This window comes from Rhincodon typus, chromosome 24 (genome assembly GCF_021869965.1).
Source record: "Rhincodon typus isolate 14 chromosome 24, sRhiTyp1.1, whole genome shotgun sequence".
Classification (NCBI taxonomy): domain Eukaryota; kingdom Metazoa; phylum Chordata; class Chondrichthyes; order Orectolobiformes; family Rhincodontidae; genus Rhincodon; species Rhincodon typus.
Window position 1 is genome coordinate 27,087,517 of NC_063355.1, and position 25,712 is coordinate 27,113,228.

At 39.8% G+C, this 25,712-nt stretch overlaps 1 protein-coding gene across 5 annotated transcripts in view; it reads left to right on the forward strand.

Annotated features, from left to right (window-relative positions):
• LOC109928721 (EMI domain-containing protein 1) overlaps positions 1–25,712 on the forward strand; it is a 308,825-nt gene that overhangs the window by 185,843 nt on the left and 97,270 nt on the right. For all 5 annotated transcript variants that reach the window (XM_048611521.1, XM_048611520.1, XM_048611524.1 and 2 more), the window contains exons 5-6: positions 8,542–8,603; positions 9,644–9,788. In XM_048611521.1, coding sequence (XP_048467478.1) covers positions 8,542–8,603; positions 9,644–9,788 — 207 coding nt within the window. The remainder of the gene's footprint in view (positions 1–8,541; positions 8,604–9,643; positions 9,789–25,712) is intronic.

Consider the following 25,712-nt stretch of genomic DNA (forward strand, 5'->3'; position numbering starts at 1 on the left):
TGTTAACTGTGTGTAGTGCTAATGGTTGTATCCAAACAATGGTAATATTAGGCAACACTGTGCCAAATTCTGTCGGAATCTGCTAACGATTTACATTTAATTGAAAGAATCATCAGCAATGTTGGACACGAATAGATTCTAAAGTAATCTGAACTGATCTGCAGTTGCTGCAATTTGTTCATCTCCAATGAATTGAACTGTTTTCCAAGTAAATTTGGTTCAGATGTTTGAGCACAAAAGACTCCAATGGAAATTGTAAGGCAAGGTATTTCAAATGTGAAACATGGATTCAGGTGTTCAAGAGAGGAGAGTAGGTTTCCAGTTTGTAAATTCAGAGCTGGATTTGCACAGCTGTGAGATTTGTTGTGTCTGTTTAAAGGCATCGTGTGTGCCTTGGGACTAGTAGCTGGAGAATGGGATGCTGCTTGATTAGCTCTTTGTCCACCAGTAATTGAGCTTTACATTTGAATGCTTGCTTATATTCTAGAGTGAACACTTGGCCCAGATCTTATGGTTACTGTCGGAATTTATCTGACCAATTGGAATCTTATTAAAGATTGCCCACTGTGACCATGGCAAGTCTGACCTAACCTGGATGGTTCCATCATTTTTAAAAAAAGGCTAGGAATCCACTCAGCGCAGGATCAGTGTTGGAGGACAAGGAAAGTACCCTTTTTTATGGCAGTAGCTGTTGTATTCCAGTAAGTAAAATGTTTGAAGGTCATAAAGCCACTTTGAAAACTAGTGAAAAAAAGGTGGGTGTGTAAGGTGAGTTGGTGGAGAGAGTAGGGAGGCATGTGAGCGATGGGATAAAGTGCCAGCTGTGAGGGTAACTTGGCAGAGGGTGAGAGGGTAAGCTGCTCGGTGGCTGCATCCACTGGATGGCAGGTGGGTGAGGGTGTAGGGTGGCAGATGGGAGAGGATATAGGGTGCCTAGTGGATGACAGGGTAATATGGGCAGGGAAGTGGGTGAGAAGATGGGGTAGGTCATGTGTCTCTGTAAACATGAGGGTGGGGATTGGAGAAGTGGTATCTGGGGAAGGGGTAGAGGCTGGATGTCTTTGCTGAGGAGTGAGGGCCATGTGTTTAAGAGGTAGTGGGGTGGCTGTCCAGGGTGGGTGTTGGGGTGTTCGATATCTGTCATTAGAGCGAGGGGTGCCAGCTATCCATGAAAACAGGAGGAAGGTATTGGGGTTGTGGAATCAATGTTAGTGATGAGGTGGGTGGGGGTCAGCTTTCTAGTTGAAACAGACTTCTGATCTAGTAAGCCAGTCTGAACCTTCCGAAGTTTCTGCCTCTGTCTTAGAGTTGGGGGCTTGGTCGCAGGGATCCAGATATTGGGTAGTGGCATCTTGGAAGTTTAAACTTTCTGGGTTAATCCTGCAGAGTTAGTGCAATAGAAATTCCAAGAGTCTCTGATATGAGCCTTTCAGGTACATCTGGTGTCTGACTATGTGGAGACTAGAAGATTTGGACCAAATTAAATATCAGGAGATAGCCAGAGTTGCAATGAAACCAAAAATCACCATCACTAATAAACAACTTGGCATGGGCTCTATAACACTGAAAAACAACTCAATGTATCTTCCCTAGTGTCTCTGGTTAAAGCAATGAGGAGCTAATCCACACAGAATCAGTAGGGTTTGAACATTTAATCCCCACATCAGCTAACCTCAGTCAGATTTGTAGGAGTGTTGATTCAGTTCAACTTTGGTCTGGAGGATGTTAGAGGTGGTGGTCCGGACCAGTGTTCTCTCATGGCTGCACACCCAATCCTGTAGTTTTCAAGCAAACTGAGCACATGACAGTCCCTTTAAGCGACTGCACAAAAACAAAACTTGCAAATACAAGAACAAGGAACAAGAATAGGCCAGTCGGCCCTTCTCGCCTGCTCTGCCATTAAATAAGATCATTGCTGCCATGATTTTAACCTCAACTCTACATTCCTGCCTAGCCCCCATAATCTCTCATCCCCTGTAGTAATCAGGAGTCTACCTACCTCTGTCTTAACCATTTCAGCTTAATAGGCCTGTGCACTTAAATGAACTGACCGTGCACAGCAAAGAAATATAGAGGGGATGTTGGTCCTGACTTCATTATTCTGAATACTATCCAGGAATCCCCAATCAGAAGTTTGCATTTGGCTACATTACATCATGATCATGTTTGGCTGTGAGCCTTTAAGCTTGGCTATTCTCCTCTTATTGTGCTAAGTAGATGGTAAGTATATAAAATATACATTTTATATATAACATACATTATATGTGTGTTTATATTTATATATATATATATATATATTTATATATATATATATATAAACTGTGAGGAGGACAGTATAGAACTTCACATTGGTTAAGTGGACAGATAGGGTGGCAGATGATGTTCAATGTAGAGAAATGTGACGCAATGCATTTTGATAGGAAGAGTATGGACAAACAATATAAAATCACAGGTACAATACTTAAGAGAAAGCAGGAGCCGAGGGACCTTAGTATATACGTGCATAAATCATTGAAAATGGCAGGACAGGTAGAGAGAGTTGTTAATAAAGTACGCAGTATCCTGCGCTTTAATAATATGGCAATATTGTACAAGAGCAAGAAGGTTATACTGAACTTATACAAGACGCTGGTTAGACCTCAGTCAGTGTATTGTGTTCAGTTCTGGATGCCACACTGTGGGGGCGTGGCCTTACTAAGGTTTGATACAAATTCGGCATAACTTCACAACTTTTCAGTGATAACTCCCTAGAAATAAATCTTGATGCTTGGTTTTCTTTTGTCGCAGCCTTATTAACTTTTGGCATGACCTTCAGTGATAAGTGTGTTTGTACTCTCAGGTCTTTTTCATCCTCTGTGCCATTTTGATTCTTCCTTTACAAGTAATATGTTATCTCCTTATTTTTTATTAGATTATAATAGCTCATAATGATCTAACTTAAAATCTATTTGCCAATTATATGCTCATGTAGCACATTTATTAATGAGCTTCTGCAATTTGTTATCGATCTCTGTGTTGAATGCCCCTTCCAATTTGACATCATCTGCAGCATTAGAAATGATGCTTTTTATTTCAAAGTCCAAATCATTAATCTACATTATGAATAATAATAGTCCTGGCCATCATGGGACCAAATTCCCACTTTTGTGCTCTGGATGATTAGCTTTTGCCCATACCCTCTGCTATTTGTCTTTCAGTCAGCCAGCCATTCATTCTGTCACTTGTCCCTGACTCCACATGCTCTGATGCTGTTCTTTGGTCTATTATGTGACATTTTATCAAAGACCTTTTGAAACTCTAGATATATTTATAATAACTGCAATTCCCTTACCTCCACATTTTATTATCACTTCAAACAATTCAATGTACTTTGTCAAGCAAGACTTTCCTCTTTGAAATCCATGTTGACTCTGTGTTATTACTTTTGATTTCTAGGCGTTTCGGTCTGAGATATGTTAAACTTTAAGGGCACACATCTTAAATTGCAGTCAATTATTACTGCCTCGACAGGACAGTCATGTATTGGTCTCAAGACTTGTAAATCAGTTGCAAACAGTCAGATGCATACACTTAACAATTAACAGTACTTGTATCTAGTCTAATCTTCAAATAAATTACCCAAAAAACTGGGCTGTATTCAGTTCTTCAACCAGTTTGGGGGCTGATTCCCATTGCTATCACTAGATCCCAGTCTATAATCCGTGGCCCAGTTTGATCTAGTTGGATGATGCATGGCCAAGATGTTAGAGTACCTCAGTGCGTCTTGATATGGAACAGAAAACTGACCAGTTGATATTCTTTAGGACAAACATCTGTGTAGGTTGTTGAGTGAAGTTAAGATCAATCACAGTCTTGCTGGATTTGGAACTGAATAGCCTGCCAGAACTCCTTTACTTGCATGTAAAGAGCACTTGGGAGACAAGCATAAGGGACCTGGCCATCTTTAAACATCAGCAAGGAGTCAGTGCCTTCAAAGAAGGGGAGGTATACTGGGAGAAATGCAAGAAGACAAATTGCATGATTGTCTGAAAATAGTAAGATGAAGAAGAGAATTGCAGCTGTTCAGAAGATAACAATGAAATTTCTGTTGCGAGTTTTAAACTGGCACATTTCCCCATGTGTCTGATTCAGTACCAGTGTGAATCTGCCTCAGAGTTGGATCTCATTATGTTCAATAACTCAACTTTTCATTCAGAACTCGGAAATTGGATTTACACTGAAAGATTGAGATCAAAATCTAAGTTGAATCTAACATCTGCCACCAAAAGCAGGCTGAAAACAAATTTTCCATTGTTGTCCATGAAGATCTTGAACTAAAGGAATGTTTGTATTCAGTAGGAAAAAGAAAAGAGAGAAGGAATTTGCAACTCCGAATGCTCAGTGTAAAAATTGACTGTGTGGTGTCTAAGTGGGCATACAGGCTGTAAAGGTACAAATTTCTGTTGTTGTTTTAGGCTCAAATATCTGATCTCAGCAAAGGTCAAAATAGCAGATCTGCAGTTGGACACTAAGGATGTATCCAAACCACTTTCAGCTGCTGATCAATGTTTGCTCTGAGCTGCATGGTCACACAACAACCCCACACAGTTTCACTGCAGACAGCACAGAGGAATTCGAAGGGTGCACACATTTAAACAAATCATGTGTACTACTAAAAAAAAATTAGTAGGTATGGTGCCCATGGTTGAATAACCTCACAGTCCAGACTTAGTCAGCCAAAGGACCATCTGAGCAAAGTGTGAATGCACTCATGACATCTGTAGAACCACACATCAACATTGTCTTTAGCAAAGAAAGGGAAGAATAAAACCAATATGAAGCAAGGAACAGAAACAGAAGTTGTTGGAAAAGCTCAACAGGTCTGGCAGCATCTGTGAAGAAAAAATCAGAATTAACGTTTCGTGTCCGGCGACCCTTCCTCAGAACTCAAGAAGCAAGATTTTTCATGAACTATAAAATTCTTGTGTATATATATTAGCAATTTATTTTATTAAAATTAACAATAAGCTTTTTAAAAGTCCCTTCTGGAACGTGTCTTAGGAATTCCAGTGCAACCTTTGGGTGAAGAATTTAGTAATCACAGAAATGGAACCTTTGGAAAAGATGGAATACTTAAAACCAATGGAATAGCATTAGAGCACAAAGTGCTCATGATTTATTCTGAAAGGAAGTATCCATTTCAGAAAGCAGAGATCAAATAGATTCACTGTTGAAGGCCCCAGGTAACTTTCACTTCACTGTTTTGTCTATTCTGCGGAGAGAACTAAACTTAAGCATACTGGTCTTTTCCTAAGTTTTCACGACTCACCTTTTAATTGAATCTCGCACGAAGTCAGACTAAGGCAGTATTTATTAAAAGGTCATGAACTTGTTGAGACTTATGCATGTTTGTTGCTCACTGAATCTGTTGAGTTAGCTGCACCTTATCAGTCCTTAATTGAGCCACTAGTTAAGACAATGTGTTTATTAAGCAACTAGCAGATTGCCAGTCAATTTTAGATTCGTAACCACGTCCTGATCTATGTAAATCAATTATGAAGAAGTTAAATCAGGCACTATGCGCTCCTGAAGTCTAGACCTTGCATTACTAGGCAGGATAATGGTGAGTCCGTCACTACAGTATAGCACTTGACATTTTCCCACCCTCCTTTAAAAACCATTTAAATGCAAAAGGATTCAAAGAAGTAAAGACAAGATGATTCATGGCACTTCAGATTTTAATGCTCCAGCAACTACATGCATTTTTCCAGGGAAGAGAAAACATGATACAGCTCTTTAAAATCATGAAAGCTAGAGACAAGATTGAAGCAAGCAAATTATTTAACCTCAACTCTGAACACAGGGCTGGAGAAAATACATACAAATGTTAGTGCCCCAAGCAATGTAAGAATGTATTTCTTCCTAGAGGATAGTGGGCAGCGGAACAGAATTTGCAGACAAAGTAGTTAATCCTGGGTAAACTGACATCTTTAAGTTGGGAGTTGGAACAGTACATGTTGAGAAGGGGGCCAAAATATTCAGCAAATTGCCTGATCTTGTCTCAAAGGAGGAAGGTCGAGCAACCATCAATGTTCTTTAACATTGGAGATCAACCTGCTTTTAAAGGTCAAATAAATCAGTCACACATTCCAAATGGGATGTGCTTTATAGGCTGGATAACATTTTCCTCTTTCTGGATTTCCTCATGTTCTTATTGTTATCGCCACTGGGTTTTGTTTTAATTTGGCCTCGGTGTGTAGATGATGTTGGCAAGTGCACATCTATTGCCCATCTTTACAGCAGTTAAATAGATTTTGGGCAAAGCCAAAGGAAACAATCATCAGCAATTTGGCATGGGGACAGAGTCACGGATTAACCAGACCAAGCAGAGGTGACAGATATCTTTATCTGAAAGGCGATAAGTGAACAGTGTTGGATTGTTTGTAGCGAAGTAGCAGCTTTCATGGTTATTTATTTTGTTAGTTTCTCACAAATGACCGGATGAATTATTGGTGTAATATTAAGAAGGAACTATGGTCCAGAGTCTCTACTTCATCATGCTTTTCTATCTCTAGCCAAGGGGAAGATGCACAGGAGTAATCTGCCGGAAGCAATGTATTAAAGTAAGGATTATTTGGAAGTCAATCTTTATTGCAAGTTCTAATAACGGAAAATAATTCATTATCGGGCTTGATGTATAACTGAAAGAAATAACATTCCAGTATTTATGAACCAATTGTAAGTTTATAGTAAATCTTAAGCACTAACCTTGCATGTTTTATTCCATGAGGAATGGAAGAGTGAAAATCAGAGGAAATTTGTGCTCCCAGTCAAAGTGCTTAATCGTGATATAAAATGATTTAATCTTTTCATTCTCACATTTCCTCTGATAGATTGCAGGAAGTCATTAATGTGCTCTTTAAATCAGTGTTGAGAATGCAGCATTTTTAAGTTGACTGAACTGTTTACCGTAACTGAACTTGAACTTGCCTTGCTGCTGCTTCCTCTGTTTCAATTAAGCTGTTGGCTCATCTACACTCAGCTGGCTCCTGTTGGAGGGAAACATGGCAAATTGTTCGCTCGTTTGTATAACAAGTGATAAGATGTTGCATTTTGATCCTGGTGTATGTGCCTGATTAGAGAGAAAATTAAATTAGTCAATCTTGTTGCGTGCATGTAACGTTTACTACGAAAACACTACACCCACCTTTGTGGCATAAATCATGTAGCAATGTATCGTTTAATTTCCCTACTTCTTAGCTGAAGTAGAACTTTAGTAGAACTTTCAGCTTCCCCAGTAGCCCAGTTGGTTAAAATACTCCATGGAATAGAATTAAAGTAGTACAGAACAGATCAAGCACTACATTAGTTTTGATTTCACAGGAAAAATCTGTCGTGTAACTGCCTATATTCATTGTTGTTGCTCTGTGGGAGTCCAGGCCAATTTTATGACTGACAGCAATTTCTCTGCACAGTTAAATGTGGAAACCCAGAGACTGCTATCAATAATTCAGCACTTCCCCACAGGGTGTGCTGTTGAAGTCACCCTAGATTGCAATCAAATAGGAATTACTGAACTGACAAAAACTAGAGCACAATCGAAATACTGCAGATGCTGGAAATCCAAAATAAAAGCAGGTTCTGAAGTGAGGTCCTTGCTGTGCGATCATACTGGGATAAGTATTAAACTGTCATCCTGCAATCCTTTACGAGAAACATTAACTCTATGTCTCTCCCCACAGATGTTGCTGGAGTAGCACCAGCATTTTCTGTTTTTGGTGAAAACTAGCACTCCTAGACTCAGGCTCACTGTAAACACCCATGAAAAGTACCTTTTTGAATGAGGTGAACTGGATTTTCAATAGCAAACTAAGTTGTTCTTTTTACTGTTAAACGTTCACATTTTCAAAATAAGTATCTTTAAAATGTGTCTTTGTGATATGTTGACTTCGAGCTTAATCCCTTGCAATGGCTCAATATATCTCAATCGCTGCGAAAACAAAGAATAGACGTCAAAATTTCAGCGTTTTTCACTTCCTTGTTTCTTGTCTGTGAGAGTACCTCCATATGATTGGCTGTTTACCCTGCTTAATGACATCACCATTGCTGGAAAACAAGAGATCTCCTTGCCTCAGTGACAAACTGAGAGTTGGCAAAGTGGAAAATTCATGAAGATTCTTAGATCTTTGTGGGCACCCTTCCTCAAGGTCAGCAGTGGGCATCTTCAATTCACTGGTTGATGCAAAGCCTGTGCCATAAATTGATCCCTGTTCTTTACTCGGAAAAGTATTTGCAATCTTCACTCATATGTGCCTTGTATATGATAATGATAAGGGATCACTAAAAAAAATTCATAAATTTGCTTTAGATTTGCAGTTTTGAAATGATGTTTCAAGTGTAATTTAAAACAAGATAAAATTGTAACTCAAAGTATTCTTCATGACCGCATAGCAAAGCATAACTTATATTGTTTATTCTTAGAATAATCCAGCTCCTATGTTTGTTGCTTCCTTTATTTAAAAAAACTCTTCCAATTCTGATAGAAAAGCCTTTGTTTTACAGATTGCTTAAACTGCAGTAAAATTTCCCAGCTGACTGACCGTTTGGGGACACTGGAGGCCAAGGTACACTTGAGCAGATTCTAATTGATCTGTGCAGTTTTTATTAAATTCCTGGATGTGTTCATTTATAGTCCGCGATTATTTGGCCCAACTAGTCTGCTTGTGTTAATACTCCATTTCATCTACCTCATCTCAGCTTTTTGAAATATCATTCTACTCACTTATCTTTCATGTATGCCTCCGAGTTGCATTTGTAAGCATCAAAGCAGTTTGTTTCAACTACATTCTTAGCTAGCAAGCCCAATACTCTAACCACTTTCTGAATAAACGAAATTCTCATTTCCCTTTTAGGGTGGCTCAGTGGCTAGCACTGCTACCTCAGAGCACCAGGGACCCGAGTTTGATTCCAGCCTCGAGTGATTGTCTGTGTGGAGTTGGCACATTCTCCCAGCATCTGCATAGGTTTCCTCCTGGTGCTCTGGTTTCCTCCCACAGTACATAGATGTGCAGGCTGGGTGGATTGGCCATGCTAAATTGCCCGTAGTGTTCAGGGATGTGTAGATTAGGCGCATTAGCCATGGGAAATGCAGGGTTACAGGGATAGGGTAAGGGGATGGGTCTGGGTGGGATGCTCTTGAGAGGGTCAGTGTGGACTTGTTGGGCTGAATGGCCTGTTTCTGTAGGGATCCTAACATGAGTTCATTAGAACTGTGATAACAAGGTGTAGAGCTGGATGAACACAGCAAGCCAAACAGCATCAGAGGAGCAGGAAAGCTGACGTTTCGGGTCTAGACCCTTCTTCAGAAATGGGGCCATGTGTTCCTGATAGCTGTAATCTCTCAGTTCAAGTTTTTATAAACCTTTGTTGTTCTATACTTTTTTTAAACACAGTATGGAGATGATAACTCTGCACAGTGCACTATATCAAAATGGAAACTCTGTACAGTTCTCTTAAAGCAAGACAGGAATGCTGTGCAATGTTCTGTACTGAGACGAGAATGCTGTGCAGTGCTGTTGGTATCGTGCTATATAGTGTCCCTTCTAAATGTTTCTGCTCACAGAGGCCAGCAGGGATCATTGAACTCTTTGTCCTTGCACCACAGGTGGCTTTACTGGCAGCTGCAGAGCCAGTCAGCTCTCTAGTGACAAACCACGGACACCTGATGCTTAAAGGAGCACCTGAAGATACGATTAAAATCCGAGGTGCTCCAGCTGTGCGAGGCTTGCCTGGAGCCCGGGGCCCAAAAGGTCAGTTATTCAAAAACATAGTCATATTTTCTTTTATAAGTGACAATAATATAGATCTTGCGAGCTTGATCTCCCACATTCTTCATTCAGATGAACTGTTTTCAAGATAGTAATTTATTGAACAAACCTCTCTAATCCTACTCTGCACTGAATCAGTGAGAGAACAATTTGGAGATAACCTTTAGATGCTAATATCACTTCCTGTTTTAGCTGACAGCAGGTTATACAAGAATGAAACATTTCAGCTGCATACACAACGAGCAACTTATTATAAAAATGTCCAATTTATGGACAATCTTTCAGGAACTCCCATTCCAAGCTCTTTTGTTTGCACAGTTTGAAAATTAGAGTGCCAGACTTTTGCCAGATTTTTGCCATGTTGGGTGTATTGCTTCAGAAAGAATGTCCAATTCATGGAGAAGGGTGCAGAGGAGATTCACCAAGGTATAAGTAAGGAAATGAATGCTGTTCCCACGAGGAGAGACAAAAGAAATATCAGAACAGAGAAAGGTCAAAGAGTAGTTGAAGGAAGGCATTCAGTATCGTGCACTGAAAGTTTTCATGACTAAATTGGAAAAAACATATTTTTTGTTTGGTGAGTGATTTGGTAACCAGGCTCAAAACCAGCTATTGTCACAAAAAGAACAGAGGGAAAGAAATGATCATGTGATTAATTTAATGGAGACTCTGAGGACATGGGCTACCCTTCCAGCTAACCTATGGAAGTGGAAACTATCATAGGTCTTTAAAGTCTTGTGTATAGAAAATTCCAGAAGGAAAACTTTGGAAGAATGCATGAAAAGAGAAGGGAAAGCATTGTCTCAGCAGACTGTTCTGTAACGCTGCCTTTGGTTATAGTGCTTACAGAACTAGGTCAATCCAAAATGGTTTCTGTTAATTTACTTTTTGATCATTTGTGTCAATTTATGAGAAACCTGAGTGATTGTGTTATTTTTCACCATTTTTTGTATCCTAAACAAGGTGCAATCATGTATTTTAAAATGCTGGAATAACTGTACATGTGTGTAACTTGCACTGTGATGATTTGTGGCATTTCTGTGATCTGTGTGCCCATTTCAAACAGAGTCATTCCAAGCATATTTGGGGAAAAAAACAATGAATTATGTAACTTGCTTGTAATGTAATGCAGTAATACAAGCATTATATGCTTTTGGTTGCACCAGCGATGATGTGAATATCGACTCATATTGATAATTTGCAGTCAATATTAAGAGAAATAAAGACTTAATCTTCAGATTTAACCTTGTGAAGTAAAGAAGGACAGCTGAATATGCATTTTTAGTTATGTCAAGGAGCCTTTTCTTTTGATTAAGTTGTTTAGGCTTGTCTGCAGCTTGTAATATTGTTGGTGATCCCTAATCCGTGCAACTACATTTTAAAAAAAATTCAGATCTTGTCATCTTCAGCTTCTGCTGTGAAAATTGAAGTTACAACAATTTATAACATGGAAAAAATGTTCATTGGTATGAAGAAAACTCATTAGCATTGCAGACCAGGTCTTGTCATTAAAAACATAGAAAAAACCCAACTAGATGTTTCATTTAGACATCCAATGGATCAAGTATTTTCCTTATTGGAGCAAATGGCACAGGATTCTATAGAGAAAAAAGCAATGTGTTTTTTGCCATGTTTTATCAGGTCAAGCAGGACCCAACTGAATGAATGGGAAACATTACGATTTTTAATTTAAAGTTTACGTAGCAGCTAAATAGCAGGACTTCCAAAATATTGTTAGCAGACCAAGCAGCACCTGTGCATAGAGAGTTAATAGTTTAAGTCGAATATGACTCCATTGACTCAGCCTCTGACGAAGACAGCCCGGATGCTTTGGACAAAGCACTGGCAACGCTGTGTCCTGCATCCTCCACCAGCTCAGGCGCTGTCACCTCCCTGGGTATTTTATCTAGATCAGAGTCAGTAGCTCCTGCCAGCGAGCATTTCACTGCCATTTGTCCACACCTGGCCAAGGAAGAAAACTCCCAGGTCACTGGCACTCGGAGGACTGTTGGAGACCAGGCACCTGCTCAGCCCCAAGTAGGAGAGGAGCCTGTATCAAACAGAGAGGCAGCAAGCAGCAAAGGACCCAGCTGTCTCAGGCATGTGAGTTTCTGGCTGCATCCATGGACAGGTTGGTGGCTTTCCTACTAAGGAAGGGCCAACAGTTTCAGTCTCCATCACTCTAGCCATTGTGCTCTATCCTCACAGGAAGACAGAGTAAGTGTGACTAGGAGGCGTTTGGAGGAAGAGGAGCCACGTACAGACCTCCCCAGAAAGTCTCCTCTCAGGACAGTCCAAAGTGGCTGACCATCTGCCTTCACCCTACCTGCCAGCCTCAGCCCTGGGCAGGACACACTCAGCACATCTGGGCCCTCTACCAACAAACTTGACCAAAACCCTCAAGGTCAGTGGCCCTCACTGTGGAGCAGGCTCCCACCATCCCAGCTGCGTGACCTGGGAATGCTTTCAGACGTTGTGGAAGGGAAAGGAAGAGAAAGAAGAGGATACGTAGGAGGCATGAGTGAGAAATCACTGGGAATAAGCTTCCAATTTTGTAAATATATGTTTACTTTTCACCATCTGCTGTGCAAGTGAGTATCTGCCTGGGTTGCCGGTTAACCTCCAGAAAACCTACCTGTCACCTGGACGTGACTTCCAGGACTTTGGCCTTGTCTCCCTGGTCTCTGGGAGACTGCAGGCCACCTGGGAAATACTGCCCACTACAGTGTTCGCCCACATCAGAGCTGAAAATCCTGCCTGAGTTTACAGCTTTCCTATTTTTCTTTCCTGTAGACTCCCGTAAGGGTTTCTTCAAACTTTGAGCCTCAAAACTAAAAACCACTTAAGTTCTTTGACCATCTGTCGATGCAGACTGTCAACAACAGCAACTTGTCTTTTACCACATCTCCTTTCCAAGATTTGCTTTGCCTCCTTTTGCTGCCTGCTGTTCTTGGGAACGATGTTTCCTGGATAGAAGGAGGATGTTTGCTATTACTAGTCGTGGACTATTGACTTTCATAACCATAGGGAAAATTTTCAACACTTCATTTATGGAAATCCTATAGAATGGCAGCAGCATATGTTGCAAAATTAAATCTTCCTTGTGTTACAGTACAACCACAGATCATTTAGTGCAAAGAGGTATAGCCTTAGATTTACAAAAGCACTTTGGGGGGACACGGTAGCTCAGTGGTGTCTCACAGGGACCTGGGCTCGATTCTAACCCCGAGCGACAGTCTGTGTGGAGTTTGCACATTCTCCCCATGTCTGCGTGGGTTTCCTCTGGTTTCCTGCCACAGTCCAAAGATGTGCAGGTTAGGTGGATTGGCCATGCTAAATTGCCCATAGCGTCCAGGGATGTGCAGGCTAGGTGGATTAGCCATGGGAAAAGCAGGGTTACTGGGGTAGGGGAGTGGGTCTGGGTGGGATGCTCTTCGGAGGGTCAGTGTGGACATGATGGGCCAATTGTCCTACTTCCACAGTGTAGGGATTCTGATTCTAAATAAAGATTTACTTTCTGAAATTAATAAGCAATAAATTAATGTCAGTTTACAGATTTTGAGAGCTCATTAAACGTTATACTGCCTTTGAGAAGGTCCTGCAGATTAGCACATTGCCACTTAATACCCTTGCCGCTTCTTTCCATATAACTCTGGCTGCTAAATCAATTGGTCTCTTGATGCCCACTACCACTCAGTTAATCCACATCTAATTTCCACTGGAATAATATTACATCACTTGCCAGGAACATTCCAGCTCTCTTGTTTCTTTTTTGGTTTACAGTTGCAAATTACTGTCTGCTGATGTGCTTTAAGAGTAGCCTAGTTTTAAATCCAGTATGTCTGCCACTGCACTAACTTACCCTATAATCCCTCTGATAAATTTCCTCGTTCCTACGCCCCCACCACTCCAAGTAAGTAGGTAGTGTAATTGGGTATACAGAAGAGGTTTAATTGTAGTGTATAAAATTGAGGAACCTAGGTAGGTCCTGCCCATCTACTGTACGTGTGGAGTTTGCACATTCTCGCCATATCTGCATGAGTTTCCTCTGGGTGCTCCGGTTTCCTCCCACAGTCTGAAGATGGGCAGGTTAGACAGATTGTCCATGTTAAATTGCTGATAGTGTCCAGCGATATGTAGGTTAGGTGGATTAGCCATGGGGAATGCAGGAGACAGGGTTTCGGGCATAGATCTGGGTAGAAATGCTTTTCGGAGGGTCAGTGCAGACCCAATAGGCCGAATGGCCTGCTTCTGCACTGGAGGGATTCTATTTCCATTAGCAGAGAGTCTAACAAGCAGGAGGCATAGATTTACAGTAACTTGTGGAAGGAACAGAGGGAACCTTTTCACTAGGCAAGATCTGGAACTCACTGCCTGAAAGGGTGTTTGAGGCACCCACCCTCATCACTTAACTAAACTCTTGCTGATATTCTCGAGGTGCCATAACTCACAGGACCACAGACCGAGTTGGAAGGTGGGTGTAGACAAGGTAACTGTTTTTCAGTTGTCACAGTCACGAGAGGCCAAATCACGTCTTCCTGTGTCATAATCTTTCCACAATCCTATGCAGCTTTGGGTCACCCTGTAACATTTCAGTTTTCCAGTCCTGGGATTCTGAGGGAGGTGAGAGACCCAGCTGATTGGGCTGGCAGAAATTTCACTCTTGACATTTATTCATGACAGCAGATCGTGTGATTCAGAAATTTGGAGCTTCTATATGTCCTTCTCTTGGCACTAACCATAACTTACTTAAAAGTTTGTTTGTTATCAGGTCAATTCACAAGTGAAATTAGAATCTTATTCGGTGGGTTTTTAAAAGTATCTTCTTCTAAAAAAGAATAGTGCAGCTATAGTTATCTGATAAGTTCCCATGGGGATGTCGTTCTTTCTCTTTGCAGAATAGACTAGTTTCTCTTGAAGTTCAGAATTCCCTATCATTCTCCAACATTGCGAGTATCTCAGAGCTATATATTTGTTTGTTTGCTAATTGAAACAAAGTATGAAGGTAAAGTGGTGTTCACTGTTTTATCTTTACATTAGCCTTTCTGTTTAAAATAATGAATGGAAGTAAATATTAGCCTTTTATCTAGGGTTTGAGTGAATGAACTTAAGATGCACTTCAGCAAGAATAAGTTAGCAGTGATTTCCAATGTGTTCTAATTCCATTTTACTGACACACATTAGATTCATCTCTGTGTAGTTGGAGACAAGAATCAGAATGGAACAAGTTGAGCAGTTCAATAATTAAAAGCAGAAGACATTAATTATAACACAAAACATTAAGGGAGCCTCGGACATTCTTTATCGCTGGAAAATTAAATGTGCAAAGTTTGTTTACCTTCTGTTTACCCCTGGAAAAGTTAAGTAGATATTTTCTGATTGACCTGCTCAGAGATATTATTAGACACCTGTGGAGTAGGTGGGCCTTGATCCCAGGCCTCCTGATCCAGAAGTAGGGACACTGCCACTGCACCACAAGCAAGAGCCCTCCTGTGGAAGAATTATCTACTGTCACAAATGGGAAAGGAACTTAATAACACAATCACCAAAAGAAATTGACAATACAGTGTGGAGCTGGAGGAACACAGCAGGCCAGGCAGCATTAGAGGACCAGGACGGTTGATGTTTCGGGTCGAGGCCAGGAAGAAGGGTCAACTTTCCTGCTCTTCCGATGCTGCCTGGCTGCCGTGTTCCTCCAGCTCCACACTGTATTGTCTCTGACTCCAGCATCGGTAGTTCTTGGTATCACCAAAAGAAATTGTTTTGTAATGTGTTTGACTTTAGGTGCCACCACTCCTTAAAGACCTACCCCAGCCATTCTGAGCTAATTTTGACCGTCACTTAAAATCCCAGTTTAAAGGTTGGCATAGTGATGATGTAGAGTAGAATATTCATGTATGGTGACAGCATAATTTGGAAACATTGAAAACAGATGCATCCCTGATCCCAGCAACACCAGGTATGTGAGCATATGGGGGTACACTTACGTTTCCTTGAAGGAAAAAGGCAGAAAAACATTTTACAGAAAAGCAGCTAATGAACGTTATAATTCCGAATGAGAATCAATCAATCTGTAGAATAAATGCATACACGCATTATCAGGCTCACCATTATGTGGGCTGGATTTCTGCTACACCTCGAATCAGGATGTTTTCAAATTCAGCAGACCTGCATCTAAAGTGCACCATGAGGCCTAGATTTTGTTCCAAGAAGGCAGGGACGGAGTGAATTCAGCCCACATACTGTGGAAGCAGATCATAGCAGGCAAGTAGATACACACCTAGATTCCCTGGAATTTAGTTACTGCTGTTTTTGATGTTGTTACAATATTATTTCTTTCACAATGTCCCATCATACCCTCATGGTACCTCCTAACCACCATTTCCATCAGAAGACATGTTGAGATGAAAAAATAAACGTCTAACAATCTAATATAGCTCTCACTCAAAACATACTAGGTTGTGAAAACACTTCCTTTCATGAAACTTATTTAAAACTTTAAAATATTTTCAAATGGTAAATCTGTTATAAAAAATAAACGCAATAATTCAGTAGCCACGTCAAAGACTTTTGTTTTAAAAATAGCCTTTTAACCTGTCAATCAAAATGTGAACTCCGCATTCCCTGCTGACAAATTAGTAGCTTTTGAAACTCAGCCAAGCATGCATAATGTCATAATAACAAGCTTGTGAAAGAGCAATGAAGAACTCTGTTGATATGTAGAATGGGTGGTTATGTTTTTTTTCTAACCTACACCAGATGCAGTCAAAGCAATCTAGCAGACTGTCACTGACAACTTCTCAAAAAAAACTTCAGATTATAAATAAACAGACTGATCCACCCTTCATGAATATTTATGCATACTTCTGAAAAGGTTTGTCACTTCCATACTGCTGATTTTGCCCTATGATTTCGATGAAAATCAGCTCTCTTCAAACTCAGCAGGTGGCGTTGCTAAGTTGGAGTTTCCTTAACTAAATGATTCATACCCTGCTTTCTCCCAGCTAACAAAAGTTGGATCTGTCTATAATGCCCACAGATCACAAACAGAGATATTCTAATTTTTAAAACTATATTATCTTTTATAAATAGTAGGAACTGCAGATGCTGGAGAATCTGAGATATACAAGGTGTAGAGCTGGATGAACACAGCAGGCCAAGCAGCATCAGAGGAGCAGGAAAGCTGACGTTTCGGGCCTTCCACATTTTCTGAAGAAGGGTCTAGGCCCGAAACGTCAGCCTTCCTGCTCCTCTGATGCTGCTTATCTTTTATAAATTCTTCTTTTTAAAGAAAGACTCTTGCTCCTTTAAAATGACTCCTGTCAAGCACAGAATTCGCAAACTGATTACATCCAGAATTGTCCAGCAGTTACCTCCTGGAACGTGACACTTCTTGCATTGAGTGAACATTTTAGCCAAACTAACACAAAGGACGAGTGGGTGAAAGTTTACCTCTGACTGTTATAAACAAAGGAAACCATCAAAATGCCTTATGTTTTAACTCATCAGTCAAATATTATAAAAACACAATTGCTTTTGGTGAGGGAACCTCAAAACCACCTTGTCATCTGAGTGTTTCAGTTCAAATCCCTAGTCACATGACTGAAACTGCTGGTTCATTTGAACCACCTTTAATTGTATAGCTTTGACTTTTGTTTGTCAGTTTGCTTGTAAATAAGACCATAAAATGTGAGAGTAGTAGGCTATTCAGCTCATCGAGTCTGATCCACCATTCAATGAGATCATGGCTGATCTAACAATCCTCAATTCCATTTTCCTGCCATTCCCTAGAACATCTGATTCCCTTACTAATGAAAAATCTATCTCAGCCTTGAGTACACTTAATGACCCAGTCTCAACAGCCCTCTGTTGTAAAGAATTCCACAGACCGACTTCCAACTGAGGGAAGAAATTCTTTCTCATCTCTGTCTTAAAAGTAAATCTCCCTTATTCTGAGATTATGCACTATGGTCCGAGATACCCCCACAAGAGGAAACAAATTCCAATGAGTACCAGTCCAACCTACACAACCTTTCATGATGCCCTGTTCTTACATCATTTATAATAGCCTCTAGCGTTTCCCAATAACAGACGTTATAGTGACTTGTTTAGTGTCTCCTTCCCTTTTCAAATAATGGTGATATATTGGTACATTTCCATTCCTCTGGGACTTTTCCAGAATCCAAGGATTCTTGGAAGCTTACGACCTGTGGATCCACTGCATCTACAGATACTTCCTAATATCCTAGGATACATCCCATCAGGTCCAGGTGACTTATCAGTCTTTAGTGTCATTAGTTTCCCTGCTACTTTTTCTCTCATGGTAGTTATTACATTTATTTTCTCATCTCCTTTAGCCCCAGAATTATTAAATAATTTTGGAATGTTGTTAGTGTCTTCTCTTGTGAAGGCTGGTGCAAAATATTTTTTCAACTCTTTTGCCATTTCCTGGTTCCCCATTATCATTTTGCCAGCTTTGTTCTCTAAGAGGCCTCTATTCACTTTGGCTTCTCCCTTCCTTTCTTTATATTTAAAGAAGCTCTTGCTATCTGTCTTGATATTACTTGCAAGATTACCCTAAAAGTTCATCTTCTGCTTTTTTATTAGTTTTTTGGTTGTCTTTTGTTGATTTTGAAAATATTCCCATTCCTCTGACTTGCCATTAATCTTTGCCATGTTTAATGTTTTTATTTCTTTCAATTTGATGCCATCCTTAGCTTCCCAGTTTAACACTAGTTGGCTTATTCCTGTTGTAGAATTCCTCTTCCTCACTGGAATATGTCTTTGCTGTGAGCCATGAACTGTTTTCTGAAACATTTGCTCTTGTTCATCAATTGTCTTTTCCACAAAACTCTTCTCCTGACCTGCCCCAGCCAGCTCTGCCCTCATTCCTTTGTAATTACCATTATTTAGGCTTCTCACAGTAGTTTCTAACTCCAGTTCTTCCCTCTGAAACTGAATGCTAAATTCTACATGCTATGGTCATTGTTTCTAAGGGGATCATAAGCAGCTTCAGCTTAGCTAAATGCCTGTCACTGATCTCAACACTGATGAAAACCCGTGATTCTTGACTCTCAATTTTACTACAAAGTGAAGTAACTCCCAGCTTACAACTATACATCTTCACCAATAATTCAACTGTGTCAGACCTCCTCAGAAAAGGACATCGTCCAACTGAATGAATCTCAACTGGACATTCATTTACTAGAGATAGAAAGAACTGCCGATGCTGGAGTCAGAGAATACACAGTGTGGAGCTGGAGGAACATAGCAGCCCAGGCAGCATCAGAGGAGCAGGAAAGCTGATGTTTCGGGACAGGACCTTTTACTAGACTTTTGTTTGCACATGAACTAATTCTGATATCTCTAATCTTAAGCAATGCGCACTTTGTAACTTGTCTTCTTCCTCCATTCTGTCTTTCTTGGATGTATGTGTGTCTGACTGTGCATCACAAGCTATTTCCCTGAGTTTGAATGCAATTGCTTTGGCCCTAAAAAGCTTGCTGTGGTTCATTTTTATTTTGAACTTCACACGCAGGGTGTGAGAAATCATTGTATGGTGTGTTTTAACTGGGAAAAGAATATAAAAAGAAAAAAGTTAGAAAATCTGTTACTGATAGGAGAGAAGGACAATAACAATAATTCAATTCAACTCTTCATCTGTGACATGTCGGAAATGTATGTGGGACTCCACCATCCATGCCCATCCCACCATTTTTAAAGGCACATGGAATCTTCCTGAATCTGCGGAAGTCTGGCAAGCATACCTGTTGTCATGCAATCAAACCTTGCTTATCAACTTTTCAAGCTGCTTGTTTAACAGTGTTGGTGGACATTTACTTCAGACACACAATCTGTTTTGTTTCAGGAAATTCTCCTGTAATAAAAGTGAACTGTAGCTCCATCCACATGTCAGAGCCTTTTAAGTACAGCCAGTTAAAAAGCTATTGCTGGACCATTCCCATGAATTAGCTGAATGAGATTGGCAAGACTCTGACTATAATAGGAACTTTCCTTACTTTACAAGAGTACAGTTTAGTTTTTGTTTAAATGAATTTATCGGTTCCATGTGATTTTTTTTTGCAAGTGCACACAGGGATTCTTAATTTATTCATTTCTTCAAATACAAATCGCAGTTGTGGAGGGTGAGAGGTCAGCAGGGATTAGGGCTGTGTTTACTCCATTAAGTGGGTCTGGCATTAATGTAGAATTGCTGAAGAATAGAATGTGCTCTCTGTCTAGTCCTTGCATTGAGTTTTGATTTCTGTGCAGACTGCTACCACACTTTTGGCCTAATTTTCTTTTGGCTGCCTCTTTGCAGTGTTAGCACAAAATATAATATTACTGCTGATCAAAGCCATTTTATAGTTTTTATGTAAGCAGACCGCAAGTGCTTGATTAAGTAGACTCAGTAAGCCTTATCTGTAACAGATCTTTCATAAATATGTGTATTTACTGTAGAATTCCCCCTGTCGTGAATGTCTGGAAATTGTCTCACTCTACAAGAAACTTCCTCTTTAAATTTAGCCTCTATTTAAATGGGAAATTATTTTTTGCTGATGTTGTGAATCAGACTTAAAATATTCTTGTATAATTTAACCAACATATCTGCCCTATTATTAGTATAAATGTAATAACTATCAGGTAATTTTTGGGCCGTTTTTTAATTGTACCATCAAAATGTGAATTTTCTGGAAATTATAAAGCGATTGTTTGGGATTAGTAGTTACTTGCTCATGTTCAATGGTGACAAATAGTTTTTTGTGTATAATAATGGTGAGAGTGCTGGCATTGCGATGAAAGAATGCAGCAAAAAAAGTATGCAATATAAATGTAATCCTTCCCTGTGCTGTCAGGTATAACGTAAGCATAACTCTGTAATGAAAGGAAGCTTGAGATTTATTTTGCCCTATTTCAGACTAAGTGTGGGGACAGATGTGTTAGGTGCCCCACCACCAAGAAAGTTTGTCATATCACGCACCACTCAGCTTGTTCCTTTGGAGAGCTTCTTGATCTTGCAGCTCCACTTCCGCTGTGGCATCCTGGCTTTCCAGAAGGCCGACAGCTTCTGGGTCTTAATGACTCTCAGTCAAGGCTTCAACTTTGGGGGATTCACAAGTTTAAAGGTAGGCCTCACTGTCTTGCTTCTCATGAAGAGGGTGGGGGGTGGGGGTCGGGGGCGCAGGTCAGAGATGTCGGAAGTAAGGTCAGTGAGTGGATTTCAGAGGTTCTGCCCCTGCCTTTGCCTCTTGTCTGCTGGCGCCACTCTGCTTATCCAGTTGGGAAATCAGCCACTTTTCTCGCTTGCTGGAATGCAGGTAATTGCAGGTAATGAAGGCAAAGAACCTTCTCAACATAGGAAATAAGATCCCTAAAGACATTAGGTTCTTTATTAAAAAATGCAAAGAGACTAATGCCTCTATTAGTTGCTAGGATGAAAACATTTGAATTTAGCTGTGTCCCAAATGGATGTGCTATTCCACTGCAAAACTTATCACCAGTTTTCCTGTTTTAATACCCAAAATATGAATGCAACACGTACCAGTTTTTACTTTAATAACCTTTCACCTATCCCACTTCTAATATGATGACTTCATTCTTCCACTGGTCCTAACAGAACGTGCTGCGCATAACCATTCAGTAATGTAGAATATATTTGTGTAATGTTGAGTGTACTACTAACATAATGAGGGAGAGCTGTTTTGACAACTACTCATTTGCTCCTCCAAATTGTAAGCAGATGTTTGTACAGTAATGTAAGTAGAGGATGCAGAAACTAAGACCTATAAATTTTAAGGTACTGAATTTGTTTGCAATTATAATACCTTGGAAACTGTAATATGTATAAGCATAATTGATATTCACCAGTTATAACCACTTGGTGACCCCAAGCCCCTAAAAGACCAGAATCCAAGCAATGAGGATGATGCTGATTCAAACTCAGCTCAATACAACCACACTGGAATGGGAAGCGTGAAAGCCGAAGATGGATGTATATGCTCCAACAAGAGGAATATCCTGTCAACTACTCATGACTTACTCTTCTCTTCCTTAACTGGTTTTCTCCTTTTTTTTATCCTGTGGTGAAAGCAATGATTCATCCTTGGAGTGAGCTCCTACATATGTGACCTCTATAAGCACACCACATGGTGTGCCAGTTCTAGATTAGTGACTATTTTTTGACTAATAAAATAGGAACTAACCAAATTCCAGGAAGAAAACACTTAGCTTTTTCTTTGTTCATCACTTGGATTCTGATCTTTTATGGGCTTAGGGCCAATATGTTGTCATAACTGGTGAATATCAATTATGCTTATAAATATTACAAAATTTCCCAAGATATTTCAATTGCCAACAAATTCAGTTCCTTAAAATTCAGTAATGATTGAGGTTGGAGCATGGACTGTTGCTCTTCAGTCCCATTACTCCACTGGTTAAAAAGAAATTAAGTATTTACCCAATTACCCATACAGCCAATTTTGAAATTTCTTTATGTTAGATTTACAATAAAAAAGACATCAGCCGGGTTTCGTTACTAAGCAACAAAATTCTTGAATTATTATAAAAATGGAACTTATTCAACAAAGTTGTATTGCTGATTACCATAGTTTGAACCAGGATCTTATAAACATAAAACCTTTTATCTGACATATTCACACAAACACTAATTGATGAAAAAAGACAAAAAAACTTTCCCTGCAAAGATTAACTTTGGAAGAAAGCACTTTAGCCAATAATGGTTTGTTCTTGACAGAAAAAAGGGATATATTATAAATAGCTCAAGATAGCTTTCAGTTAGCATCCTGGCATACAATAGACGAGTGACAATAACATAGGAGTTGCCACTGGGAACTTTGAATTCTCAATAATTCCTAAATGAACTGCATTGGCAAAGGCTTATCTGGAGAACAGCTGGCTTGAGGGTTTTTCCTAAGAAAGTCAGGCACTTGGCTAGCTTCTCTTTCGTAGCAACTGTACCCCAACTGAAACTTCAAACTAATCCAAACAAAGTCACAAACGCAGAAATATGACATCCAGTAAATAAGTCAAAGCAATTAGAGTAATTCAGAAGCCATGAGACTTCCAGGAAGCATTTTTTTAACAAGAATTTCCAATGTCTTTTCAGTGACCCCTTTTAGAAAACAGTCCAGGTATCTCCTGTGCACTTCAAATGAACCACTGTCCATGATCCTTTAAATGTGAAGCCTCAAAAATATTAATAATGAAGCATCTTCATAACAGTTCAATCTGGATCATAGTAAAAATATTAAAGGCAGAAATATTACAAATATTCAGAACATAGCTGGGAAAGTGAATGTACCAGACAGATGAGTTTCAGTGGTCTGGATGGCATTTTTCCATCCTCGGTTTTCCTTTGTTCTCAAGTACTATAACCCTCCCCTCTCTTTAACATCACAAAGCATTTTGCTTCCAATCTATAGCCACCACAACATTCTTCTTAATGCTTTTGCCCTGCATGTTTCCACATTCTTGGCAAAGACTGTAGCGTACAATTGCACATATGTGGATGGTATGAAAAATGTACAATTACAGCCTATTACAGAGATGTGACAGATGACTTTGAATAATACTTGCAATATTAAACTTGTATTAATTATAATCACTAACATCTACATGCTTTTTAAAAAAAAAACCACGCTGAAATTTTATTCATCTGTCAAGAAGCAATGTATATGTTGATGAGCATGAAGTCTGGTGGGTTTCATAAATATAACATGGCAAGATTAGAATTTACTGCTGTTCTTAAGGTGTGTCTGATGACAGTGGGTGCATTCGTTAAGGCACTACAGTGTCAGGTGGGGGCACTGCCACGTTTTTGCCTCTGCCCTGAAAATCTCCCGGAAGGAAGGTACTTGGATGGGCTTTCAGCCTCATTGTCGATTGAAGTGGGAACTCATGCCCAGATAAATGCCTCATTCTGCTTTACTGGTATTCAGCCAGCAGTAGGCAAGGCAGTTTGCCAGTCAGGAAGTCCAAGGAGAAAATACTGCTCAGATTGCTTGCCAGCTCGAATGGGAGCACGGGATAGGGCGGGGGGGGAGGGAGGTTGGGGGGTTGGGGGGTGAGCTTGTTCAAAGACACTCGGTATCTGATTGAGGGATCCAGGATTAGAGAGAAGGAGCCCTGTTGAGAGGGAACCCTTGCCTTTGCTGCTGAGTCCTTGTCAATTCAGTGATCCTTTCCCCTAGGACACCTTTTACAGGACAAGTCAAGTTCTTAGACTGACATCTGGCTTGATAGATTTTTTTTGTTGTTTTGGTTTTAACGAAGTGGTCTATTACTGAAACATATGTGCGCAATTTTGCAGATTTGTTTTAACAATAAAGCAAAAATTTATTAACCAAAAGAAATGAAAACAAAATAACATAGACCAAGCTATTTATGTATAATATACCCTTTCAGATTTTGAAACTGATAGTAGAAATATAATCCCATTAATCCTAAAACATTAGTTTACAAATCCACAAAGCATCCCTTTACAGTATCCAAAAGCACCCCATGCACAGTATTAACATTAGGAAATCAAAATCCATTTTCTTAACGTCTTAATAGTCTTAGGTTAACTGTGTCTTCACCCCCAGTCTGTAAAATCTGCTTGGTTTTACTTGGAGTTTGCATATACCTGAGTTTAAATGTTCTCAGCTTTGAGGAACCTCTTCAGGGTTTTATCCAAACATATATGACCTGGGACTATACTAAACTCCTCACTCTGAGGTCCTCTAGTTTTTCCAACTTCTCCCTCTCTAAGGAGCACTGTTTCAAACTTCATCTAAGGATTTCGACATAACTGCTGCAAGGCTGAAAATTTAAAAAAAAAACTTTTTCTCAAGCTATGGCTGTTTCCTTCAGGCTTAAAAAATTTCCAGAATTTTCAACAGAAACCTTGAAGTGCCATTGTTTACTTTGCTCAGTCATAAACTCATCTAATGCACACAAGCAGCTAACTCCCTCAAGCCATTTTAAAAGAAATCACTGCAGAAAATCTACAAGTTAATCATTAAACTCTTCAGACACACAGAAAAACTCTGCCACTGATTTAAATTTTGAAAATCCAAACTTAAGATAAATGGTATTAAAAATATGTATACGAGTCATATAGGCTACATCAGGCACCCAAAAGACTCTAGACTCTTATCTTTTTTTTGTACTTAACACTAGCCTTTTGAACTGTGTCTTGCACGTGTGTGTGTGTGTGTGTGTGTGTATTTTGATTATAGTGAAAATGGTTAACTACAGTTAAGTTAAAGATCGGAAAAGCCTCATGCTAATTAAGTACTTAAACAATTTTAGTGACCAATCAAGGAAGTTGAAAAGAGGGGTGCTGATTCATCCCTCCCTTACCTAGTCATGACATGTCATTTCAAGTGAAAATGAAAGAAATATATTGCAGAATCATTACCACACCGAATGAGGCTGTTCAGCCCGTTGAGTCTATGCTAGCAGCCTGTAGACCACGCCAGTCAGTTCCATTCTTCAGGTCTGCCCCCTTAGCCTGATAAGTTCATTTCCCTTAATTGCTTTTTCCTTGCAATTTCCTTTTTAAATCATTGAGCATCTCCAGTCCCATCATCGTTGTAGGCCACAAGTTGCAGATCATTACCACTTAGTTTATTTGAGCAAAAATATTCTTCAAACCCTGCTGTATCCCTTGATCAAAACCTTAAATCTGTTGATCAAAACCTTAAATCTGTGTACTACTCGTTAACAAGAACAGCTTTTCTCCTGCCCTCAAGGCTGTCGTAATCTTGTAGATCTCCCTGATTTAATCTTCCCATCCTATCACTAATTGATGCTCTGAAGTGGTAATGAAGATTCTTTATTTCCAATTGAATGGGGTTTTCTTAGGCAGTCCCTCAGGATCAAGGACAACTTCCTTCCATTTTT